General features: G+C 41.4%; 1 protein-coding gene across 1 annotated transcript in view; it reads right to left on the bottom strand.

Annotated features, from left to right (window-relative positions):
* Window positions 1-5,174: 5,174 nt before the first annotated feature.
* gna12a (guanine nucleotide binding protein (G protein) alpha 12a) overlaps window positions 5,175-12,059 on the bottom strand; it is a 30,489-nt gene continuing 23,604 nt past the window's right edge. The window contains exon 6 of the mRNA XM_074629642.1: window positions 5,175-9,338. Within this exon, the coding sequence (XP_074485743.1) occupies window positions 9,177-9,338 (162 nt within the window). The 3' untranslated portion in view covers window positions 5,175-9,176. The remainder of the gene's footprint in view (window positions 9,339-12,059) is intronic.

The raw sequence follows: 12,059 nt of genomic DNA on the forward strand, positions 1-12,059 counted from the left end.
CACTGAGCCATGCTTATGATGATGACTCACATAAAATATATTATATTAGTATATAGTATATTATAGTATATTTTTTTCAGAAAACATGTCAAGGAATAGATTTTGTCTCTAAGAATTCATCCAAAACTACACAAATTGTAAAATCGTAGTTTCTCCCACAAAAAAACTATGTCTTTCCTCTGTTTGGTTTTACAACTGTAAACTATAAATTAGAATTTCTGAGTTTTTTTCTGTGTGGATTTGATATATGTGTGCATGTGTGAATGAAACGTGCCAAAAAATTACTAACTAAAAGCTCATCATATGTCACAGGCTAAAGTACTTTACAAGACTTAAAGGACGAGAGGCTAATGCCCTGTTTCCACCGCAGGAACTCCCCCAGGGACTAGGAACCTTTTGAGAAACTCATTGCGTTTTGACCGCAGGGACCAGGGTCTAAATTAAGTTCCGGGGACATTTTCCAGGGCCTTTTTACCCCCCCAAAAGGCCATGGTCTGGGGGTAATACTTTCTAAAAGTACTGGAACTTTCGGGGTGGGATGACCATCGCTGATTGGTAAAACACACACACAGCGCCGCTGCTTAAACGGCTTCAATTTGTGTATCGCTTCATTCATAAACCAACGCCTATTGAAAGAGGCTGGGACAAGGATTGTTAGCTATAACACATGCGCAGTGTATTGGAGCAGCGGTCGTGCGTTGCTATTGGCTCAATTTTGGCGAGTGCAGATCAGATTTTACAGCGCATGCGTTGTACCCCAAAGATATGACGCATTGATGACGCGTGACATCTCCTCTTTTCACCCTCCTTGTCCCGAATAAGGAAGTACTCTAGTATCGATTTAGGGCGAGGGGAGAGCATTTCTCTTTAGGCTTTGCTGTTGGCCTCCCGACTCTTAAAACAAGAAAAGAGACAGAAAAGTAGAAAAGAGATTGTGAAAGCGAGCGGTAATGCTGTAAGAGGGAGACAGCGCGGCGGTGCTGTGAATGTGAGAAAAGAGTTATTTTCTGATTGTTTCATGGCGGTTACGTTCTAAAGCACAAATAAATAACCATCAAACGCTCAACAGGTGATTTACTGTTGAGACAGACCCTCTTAGTTTCATTTTCGTCCTCTGCATTTCATACGTCAACATGCATCAGTAAATATATGCAGCAGTAAATGTCGTCGCAGTGAGACAAATCCTTAAGATTATGTTTTTTCAAAGTGTTTTTTAGATGGACCAGTTGGGTACACTGAACTGCAGGCAGCAGAGTGTGTTTACCGCTGCGACCACCAGCAGCCCTCATGTTGCTTTTTCATATGTCAGCGGACTAATATGCCTAATCCTCACAGGTCTTTGGGCTGAAGGAACCTTGTAGTTCCTTGAAAAGTAGTCCCGGGTCCAAAATGACCAGGAACTTCTTGGTGGAAACGGGGATTTTATTTGCAGGCAGTGCAGCACCAGAGTAGTTTAAAATGTTGCATTACTCCTTTTATACCAGCAGAGGGAGACATGTGCCTTTCTTGTAAAGCGTGACAGTACGGAGGGGGAGATGGACACAAACAGAGGGTGACACTATTTAATAAATTCTTTACATAAGTTTAATTTAATTGTCGCAAGAGGCATAAAGCAGAAGTTTTAATATTATATAAGTATGCAGTGCAGTTTTGTTTATCGTCGTCTATCTGTTGTGCTCATCTCCCCTGATTAACAAACAATCTGCCCTGAAGGCTCTGCACCAAAAGAGGAAACGTGTCCTGCAGAGCAGATAAAGATGCCAGGCATCGCAGAGTTGACTCCACAGTCAGTGTAAACTAAAACAGAAGTGGTTTAATGATGTGATGGCCTGGGGTCCAGGGATGTGTCACGGCCAAATCATCAGCTAATGAACCACTAGTTGTTTATGTTTCACTGTATGATTCACTCGTTGGGTTAGCTTCCTGTGTGTGTGTGTGTGTGTGTGTGTGTGTGTGTGTGTGTGCGTCAGAAACCGAGGGAGTACTTTACTCATTATTAAATATCAGAGTTCAGCTGTAGGTCCAATCAAAACAGCCTCAGAGAAACATCAGCTTAACCAGAGTCATGAGACTAAATTCACTCACACATGCAGACGTATACACACTCTCATTCACACAAACACACACACACACACACACACACACACACAGATGAGGTATAGTGTGGTGGCACTAAGGTCTGTGTATATTAGACTAGTCAACATGCGTTTCTTATTGCTCTAATACCTCTAATATCTGCTATTCCTCTAATATACTGTAATTGTATCAATCAATTACCTATTAATCAATAGATTACAATACAGAAAGGCTACTTATTCTAAATGTGCGTGAGCTTGCTAACTAAACAACCTGCTTTGGCTAGTATGACAGTGAGGTGTTGCTTAATAGTTATTACACAGCTTTGTTGAATACAGCGCTCTATGGTCTGATATTTCTTTATAACAGACCGTTGATATGGACACCGTTCTGATGTCAGACTCTGGCGGACCGTTTTTGTGTCATATTATTGATTTCTTCAGTAAGTAGTTGTGAAATAAGCAGGATGATGTACAGCTAGCGGGTCATTGTTGTGAAATAAACCCCTTCAGGGCGATGAGAGACCTCCGCTCTGCGTCGTGCATCACCCTGTCGGGGTTTATTTCACAATGACCGGCTTGCTGTACATGTATCCCTTACGCAGGTCGTTGACAGGTGGTTGCCACATGGCTGTAAAGGTTGTTGCTAGATATTTCAAATTTGGGTGTCAGCAAGGCGTTTGCGTGGTGGTTGTCCGGTGTTCCGTTATTGTTGGCAGGACATACAAGGTTGCAGAAATGTTGTCTGTGGTGGTTCATTGTGTGTTTACAGGTGGTTGCTAGGTGATTTCTATGGTCTTTGGGGTGGTTGCAGGTGTGTTGATAGGAAGTTGTTAAGTGAATGCATTCTGATTGGTTTCTAGGGTATAACTGGTGGTTCCTATGGCTACTCGGTGGTTGCTAATCTGATGTTTTCCATGTGCCTGAAAAGGTCTTGCTAGTATATTTCAAATTTGGGTGAGCTGCTGGGTCACCTGACTGTATATAAGAAGTGAATGTAGTCACCGTGACGTCACCCATTGGTTTGTGGACGGCATTTTGGCTGTCGCCATCTTGGTTTCTGCAACCAGAAATGACACGAGAGGGTGGAGCTAAGTACAACCGAACACTGAATAAGACAATTTTAGATTACCCATCATGAACTGGAAACACACCGTGAAAGTTCTATGCCCAAAATCCTGATTTACTATCTCATAATTTTAATTTACAATAAGAGCTGCAAGGATGAATCGATTAGTTGTCAACTATTAAATTAATCACCGACTATTTTGATAATCGGTTTGAGTAATTTTTGAAGAAAAAAAAAGTCTAAATTCTCTGATTCCAGCTTCTTAAATGTGAATATTTTCTGGTTTCTTTTCTCCTCTCTGACCGAAACTGAATATCTTTGAGTTGTGGACAAAACAAGACATTTAAGGGACGTCATCTTGGGCTTTGGGAAACACTGATCGACATTTTTCACCATTTTCTGACATTTTATAGACCAAACAACTCATCGATTAATCAAGGAAACAACCAATAGATAGTCGACAATGAGTTTGTTACAGCCCTAATCATAATGTTGACTATTGTACGACTAAGTATGTAATACTTTTGACTTACTTTCTCATAATAACAACTTAGGCTATCTCATAATCCTGAATTAATATCTCATAATTTTAATTTATTTAATTAGAGTTGCAACTATTGATCGATTAGTTGTCAACTATTAAATTAATCGCTAAACTATTTTGATAATCAATTAATCGGTTTAGTGTTTTTTAAGAAAAGAAAATCTAGATTCTCTGATTGGAGCTTCTTGAATGTGAATATTTTCTGGTTTCTTCACTCCTCTATGACAGTAAACTGAATATCTTTGAGTTGTGGACAAAACAAGACATTTGAGGACGTCACCTTGGGCTTCGGGAAACACTGATCGACGCTTTTCACCATTTTCTGACATTTTATAGACCAAACAACTAATCAATTAATCGAGACAATAATTGACAGATTAATCAACAATGAAAATAATTGCAGCCGTACACACATACGTGAGCCGCACATACACACACATGGTCGGTGCAACTTGAGGACAAAATGTCCTGCGCCTCTCTGCCTCTGTAAACGAAGGCTTCCTTATGTTTCAGAGACCACTGGGGATATATTTTTCTGCTCCCTGCTTTTTCCTCTCATCTCCTTTGTAGGATACCGCGGGAGGCTGGTTTGGGTTTCTCTGATCTGTGTGTTTGCGGGAGAGGGAGGGAGGGAGGGAGGGAGGGAGGGAGGGAAGGGGATGTCGATCTTACAGTCTCTCCATTTTGGGATCAGGACAGGAAGTGGGCTCAACAGAGGAAACATGACCTCTCTCCCTCCTCCCTCCCTCTATCCCCTTACTTTTTCTTGTATTCTCTCTTCCTCCCTTTGTCTGTCCCTCCCCCAGTCTGTGCCTTCCCACTCACTGGGTCATTTTTTGGTTGCACAGATCCCGTATACGCTGTCGCATGTGTTTGTGCGGTGTGTGTGTGTGTAGACCTCGAATTACATTCTGCTCACTTCCTGTGTAAATAAATCTATGTTAACCAGTGATTTCTGAAACAACGCTGGTGTAGTTGTTTCTGGGCTCCCTCCCTCTCTCTTGAGACTTGCAGTCTGTTATGTATCAGAGCTCCTCTGATTAAAAGCCAAAGCAAAGGTCAGACTCTGCTGGGTGACGGAGATATTGCCAGACTTTACCGTTATGCCTAGCGGTGTGATAGCTCTAGCTGATGAGCTTCATATTACATGATGTGGAATGAAAGCCTATACGGTTAGCCTCCGGGCTATACATCAGTATGACTATCAGCTCCCTGCTTTTCGGCTTTGCAAGAGGGCTTCTCGTGTTCATATAACTGCCCCAGGACATTAGAAAAACACATTTGAATTTATTTTTTCTCTCCTTCTTGAATTCAAAACATATATTTTTTTTAAATCCTCTGCCATTTCCCTCTATTCCCCCCTCTCTTCTAATCTTCCTACCACTTTTCACATCCCAACACACAAAGTCTTGACCTCTTGCTTTGCCGTACACACACTCAAACACACACACAGGCGCCCACACTGAGAAAATAAAGAAACAGCATGTCAGCAAACGGCAGTGTATTTCACCACAGAGCACAGAGCCAAGGCACTGGGAAAAACAAAACAAAAGCAGAAGACCTCCCTCTTCTCATCCTGCTCGCCTTTTTAAAAGTCTGCCGTTGTGTTTATTTGTTTCATTTTTCCCAGACGTTTTTCCTTTCTGGTTGTTTTCTATCTATCGGACGCATCCAGTGCAATGACGACACTTACAATAAAAACTTGTGTGAGTGGGGGAAAAGGTTAGTTAATGTTACAGCAACGTTACAGTTACAGTGATACTGTTAGACAGAGTGGTGTTTGTATTGTAAGGTTACCACGTTACACACAGTGTCAGTCAAATACTTACAGTATTCTATGTACAGGATGTATGAACATGCACAAAAGAAGTCACTATGCAAACACACAAATACATACAAATGACAGTTTAATACAGTATTATAATAAGGCGTGTGTGGAAGTGCTCATGATTCGCCTCGTTCCCCTCGAGGCCATTTGGACTTAATACTCAGGGTGGGAGGAGCAGCCCAGCTGTGTCCTACTGCTGCGTACCAAATCATGCAAATGTTGGGAATCAAATCAACATTTTCATTTCGTAGATTCTCCACTTAAAAACAGGTTAAAGAGAAACTGATTTTGAGGAATCCGAGGAAGGATGTGGGGTTGAGAGGATACATGTTACTGGTTGGCTCCATTAAAATCACATAACAGGACAGCTCAGACAGAGTTCTGGTCAACAGTTTAACCACCATCATAAATCAGTGCGCAGGGTATATTAAACCGCAAGTAACCATAGCAACAGTACTTTTTCTTTACGCTACATTACCAGCTGACTGTCACTGGTGAAACAGGGCTGCAACTAGTGATTATTTTCATCATTTAGTTATGGTTTTTGGCCACCTGGGGGCATCGCAACAAGCTGCAAACACACAACAGTGAAACACACTCAGTAACCACTTAATTAGGTACACCTTTCTAATACTGGGTAAGACCCACAAAACAGTCTTTCTTCATGGCGTGGATTCAACAAAGTACTAGAAACATTCCTTAAAGGGTGGGTCCATTATTTTTATGTAATTCTGTAGCTTCCCAGTGGTGTTCCGTGTGTATTCAAATCTGACCATTCAAATTTTGGTCAAAGTATGTAACATCAAAATGCTATTTTCCCAAGCCCTTCTAAAAGCGTTTTCCCGCGTGACCTGACGTAGGTTTCTGCATGATGCTGCTGCTACATGTACAGTATATATACATCCTTATAGTCAGTGTATTAACGTTACATACTGTAACCTAGATGGCGGTCGGCACGCTCCCAGTTTGGAGCTGTGTAAACGACACGTTAGTTCAAACAAACTAACTCATCGATGCAGCGGTAGACCAGCAACTCCCGTGTTCCCGCCAGGTAAAATGACTGTTTTGTGATTGGAGTCAGGTCTGGTTGCTTTGAAGAGAGCGAAATAACGGCTTCAGTTCCCCGTCGGAAAGGGCTGTCTGATGGCGAGGAAAAGCGGTGAAAATATTCTAAATATAGCGTTCACTAAAACTGATATTGATTTTTTTTAGGTGACTAAAATACACTTTTCTGCTGCTCCCATTCACAGCCGCTTAACAGACGGGGAACTGAATCCGTTATATCGCTCTCTTCAAAGCCACCAGACTACATTCACAAAAGCAGTAATTTTACCTTGCATAACACGGGAGTATACAAACAACCCTGCTTCAAAAAATCCGAACTAACCCTTTCAAGTATTTTCAAATTTAGCACAGCTAACGTTGACTCAGCTAGTGCTAGAGGTCACATTATTCATAACCTTATTGATTAGCTTCAATGAGCTTACTTTGGTAACCTACGTCACTGCGTTTTTGCAACGGCTGAGTGGGCGTTCACATTCGGAAAAAACAGAACAGAACATAGATGGACCCTTCCTTTAACGAAACAGCTGTACCTAATAAAGTGGCCACTGAGTGTATTACCACCATAAAATGTTGATATTAGAAAACAGTTGCTTATTACTCCATCATACGACGGAGGAACATTGATTTGGAGTTTCTAGTCACCTCATGAATGTAAACCCAAGATTCACTCCCCTTTTAAATCTGTTTTGGTCTCCACCAACTCCTGAGAGAAATATCTGGCTTGTTAGCTGCTAGATGCTCCACTATGTTCACCAGCTAACTGCTAACTGTGTCCGTCTGCTGTTTGGTAGCCGGTAGTTTAAAGTGGGTTTATCAGAGCATTTTTACTGAAAGCAGCTGCCTATTTGAGTGAACCAAGTTGCTAAAACAACGAGCTGAAAGACAATAAAACGTTCTTTTTGAGCTGAGGGGAACTGCAGAGTCGTGTGATAATTCACTCTCGGGTTCATCGCTACCAACGACCCCTTTCACATTTTTTTTTCCATCGTTAATATAAAAATATTCACTAGTGCAGCTTTAAAATGTCAGAAAATAGTGAACACATTTTCCTAGAGCCAGAAGGTGACATCTTTAAACGACTTGCTTCGCCCAACAAACAGCCCGAAATTCAAACACATTCAATTCACAATAATATAACACAGGAAAAACCAGCAAACTGTCACATTTGAGAAGCTGGAACCAGCATGTTTCATTGATTTATGACCAATAATTGACTATCAAAATAGTTGCTGATGAGTTTTCTGTCTCAGCTCTACCTAACCAAACACACTTTATAAAAATGGATGATGTTGTAACTCAGAGGTGTCCTTATATAGAAAATACCAGACTCGGTGGAGGAAAGAAACCTATTGTGCATCATCTGCATAAGTGTTTTTGTTCCATCTGGTTTATTTCACTCGTTTGGTGCCAACTGCTAGGTAGACTTCCCACCCCGACTGCTACAGAGATCCTAAATGGCCGCCGACAACATGGGAATAAGGTCATTTACAGTTCAACCGTGCTGTTCCCTTCACGTTTACAGGACAAAAGAGTGAGTAGTGTAACCGCATACCGAAGCCTTCTTGTAAAGGGGATACTTATCATACGCCTCAAGTTAAGTCTAGGCTGTTGTGGTGCTTCTAATGGGATGTTGGTGGGAAATAGAAGAAAGGCATTGTGGGATAGAGATGAACCATAATTCATGCAGGACCGGGAGCTGTGTGTTTCTGTGTTTCTTCAAGCTAAGGAGAGTCTCTAATTTGAGCGTGTACTGTTTCTGCCGGAGAGGGAGGAAACGAACAATCGGTGTTTTGTGCCAAGAGGAGAGTTATAGGATACGAGGGATAAGACTTGTTATCTGCAGCTGTTCATAAACAGTTAAACACAAGCAGGGGAGGAGAGGTAAAGATAGAGAGAAGACGCACAGGAGGGAGCACGAGAGAGGCTCATCTCTTTCCTCTGTTAAAGTTCATTGACAGGAACACTTGTGCAACCTTATCACATAACACAGCATATGACTAGTATGAGCCCAAAACCCTCACCCCTCTCCCTCCGTCACGTGGACGTTAGGACAAGGCATTCTTCTTCTTCTTCTTCAGCTCGCTCTAAACTTCCCTTCATCTCTCTGTCTTTCCTCCCTCCTGCTTCTTGCTCACACAGCTTGATCCAGCTTCAACCGGCAGCAGTCTGACTTTTATGTTTAGTGACAGGGCTGTCAATAGTCATATATATATATATACATCTGAGGAAAAAAAACACTTTCAGTGCTCATGTCATGTAGTTGGTGCTTTTCTCTATTTTTTTTCTTCTTATTTAAAAACATTTTCTAACCTGTGTATGAAGGCGAGAGCTACAAGAAGGTGACTGTCTTTCCAGCTTACACACATTGATACAGGTTAAATGCAGGGTCTTGTCCTCTGCGACCCTCACAGTTTCCACAGGGGCCGACGGTAGGCCAACAGGTCCAGAGTCACTTCAGGGATCCACAGGTTCAGTCAAGTTAAATCCACTGACTGCTCCACAGGTCAGTGTTAATATGCACGGGTGGGCTGCAGTGTCCTCCAGGCCTGGATCCCTGGCTAGTTTCACAGTTTACAGTCGTCTGCAGCGTGAAGGTCACTGCAGCATGATATCTTTGAGGTTTTCCTGCAGGATGGTGTCCTTGACGGCGTGAAAAACAAAGCGGATGTTTTCTGTGTCTATTGCAGTGGTGAAGTGGTGGAAGAGCGGCTTTCCCCGGTTTCTCCTCTTGCGGCTGAACGACTGCACCAGGAACGCCTGGAAGGAGCAGAGCAGGGACACTTCAGTAACTGGGTTACAGTCAGCTTTCTAAACTGGATCTCTTAAAGCTTCAGTAGGCAGAAATTGGCAAAAATTCCATAATAACCTTTCAGCATATTGTAATTAAAGTGTTCTGAGAGAAAACCAGACTTCTGGACCTCCTCGTGGCTCTGTTTTCAGGCTTTAAAAAATCTAGACTAGGCCAATCACAGGTCATTTCAGAGAGAGAGCGTTCCTATTGGCTGTGCTCCGGCTGGTGGGCGGTGCTTAGTATTTCCTCAACAGATCTCAACATGGCTGCTGGGTCACAAACTTTCTCATTTTACAGCTAAACAGTACACTACAAGATGTTTCTGAAAACATTTGAGGCGATAAATAGGCATTAACGTAACCGAATACTGATTCATATTTGATCAGCGCGGCCGAGTTTGACTGTTTGATCGGAGTTCGCGAGTGATTGACAGCTGCTCAGAGACGGTAGACTCCAGCTCGGCTCTGATTGGTTGTTTTCCTCCGGTCTGTGAAATCCTGCAGATACCGTTAGAAGCACCGGAGGACACAGACGCACATGATTGTTTTCAGATTACCTGTCTCATGCACTACTGTCAGGATATAGTGACCGTTTTATAAAAATATTTTTTTTTAATCATAGTTGCTCCATTTCTACCAACTGCAGCTTTAAACATGTAGATGAGAAAAGTCGATCTCTCGGCCGTGTAACCAGCTTTCTAATCTGCTTTTTACATGTGTGCATGTGCGTGACAAAGACTTCAGACAGAGAAAGAATCTCTGAGGGGCAGCAGACGGGAAAGATTATTCAAAGTAGCGATGCATCCTCATGTTAAAAATATTTCCATTTAAATAAGTAATAATATCCAAGTTTCTAGAGCTGAGTCATTTGCACTGAAGGGAAAAGCTGTGCGCTCCCTACACTCACTACAGAGTCTGTCTTTTCTCCTCTCACTGCACTGTCAACCCTTCACAAACACACTCCTAAAATAGTCAGCAAGCCTTGTATTGTATCACTCCTAAAAAAGTAAAAAGTGGATCTCAAGCAATGCATTGACCTGCTGCGTGTATACGCATATACAGTGACAGATTACTACAGTGAATATAAATGTGTTTCTGGCATGGCAGCCTGGTTAGAAAGTAGAAAAGGGCGACACACCATCAAAACAGTCAATGCCTATAGAGCTTCACTTTTAATTCAAATATCACTGCTGACACTTCTCAGCCAAAGGCCTTCCTCAGAGCATGAATATTGCTAACGGCAAGTCACTTACATACAAGACAATTAAGGCAATCAACTAATTATACCCCCGCGACAACGTAGTATATAGCGCTCAGCGTGTCTGTCCTTCCGTCCGTCTGCCCTTGTGTCACACTTTCGTTTCCGGAGCAGAACTCAGAAACTATTTAACTTATAGAAACTTCAAATTTGGTATGATGGTTGACAGTGTAGTCTAGTTCCATTAGTTCCAAAAGGGCAAAACCTTTGGCCCTACTTTAGTAGGGGTCAAGCAGTGATCGGGGGTATGTGTAAACTCTCTCTGTAACACAGTGTAAACTCTCAGATAGCCAAAAGGAGCAAGTAAAGGGACAGAAAACAGAGAGCCAGGTTTAGAAACTCTAACAAATCTAGTATAGAAAATATGAATACAAGAATACAACCACTGTAGAGGGCATCAAGATTCAAACATCATTATGAGAAAGGTTTAAACTATCTTCAGGTATTTTCAGGTTCATACTTGCATTTTGTGTTTCTACTAGAACATGTTTACATGCTTTAATGTTCAAAAAACACATTATTTTTTTCATACAGTCTGTCTGAATATACCTGTATTCATCCTCTGTCTGAAACACTCTTTAAGACCCTCTTCTGAAAAAGCTCTGATTGGCTCGCTAGAAAAATATGGTGCACCTTTGCAAAGGTAGTTCTCAAGTTGTGGGCGATATATTCTAATGAGCCTGCATGAAGGGGAGCCAAATCTGAACGGCTTGTTGAATCACATGTTTTCTGATCTAAGCAGCCCACAAAAAACGGACTGGGTTGTTTGTGGGTTGGTAGGCACTCCAGACGCCCAGATCTTTGAGCACAAGCACTGAAAAAAAAGTGAGTTTTTCATGTCTTTCCCGAAGAGAGATGCAAACTGATTAGAATTTTTTTGCGGTTGAGCACACTTACTGTCTTTGTTTGGACAAACATGATTTCTTCAGTGCATGTTAACACACTGACTGAGAGTCTGTGTGTGTAAATTGTACATATTCATTCCCTTAATGTATATGTATGAGTGCATGAAAGCATACTGGCTTTAAAACAGCAGTGATTCAATGTAACGAAGTATATCTACTCAAGTACTGTACTTAAGTACAGTTTTGAGGTACTTGTGCTTGTTGTTGGTGTACTTGTTACTAGTTACTTTGTGAATTTAGATTATTTATATAAAATATAAGTAAACTAAGAGGTTATTATCATATATTATTATAAGTTAAGCCACCCAGAAGTATATAGGGTGATTAAAAATGAGCTCCACCATTACCAGCAACAACATTGAAGTGGTGAACACACAAATGCATCAATAAGTATAATTTAATAATATAATATACATGTTTCTGAAATGGGGTATTCTGCATAATGACTACTTTTACTTTTGGTATTTTACGTATATTTTGATGCTAATACTTTTGTACTTATACATAAGTAAGATTTTAAATGCA

This window comes from Sebastes fasciatus, chromosome 3 (genome assembly GCF_043250625.1).
Source record: "Sebastes fasciatus isolate fSebFas1 chromosome 3, fSebFas1.pri, whole genome shotgun sequence".
In the NCBI taxonomy this organism is placed as follows: Eukaryota; Metazoa; Chordata; class Actinopteri; order Perciformes; family Sebastidae; genus Sebastes; species Sebastes fasciatus.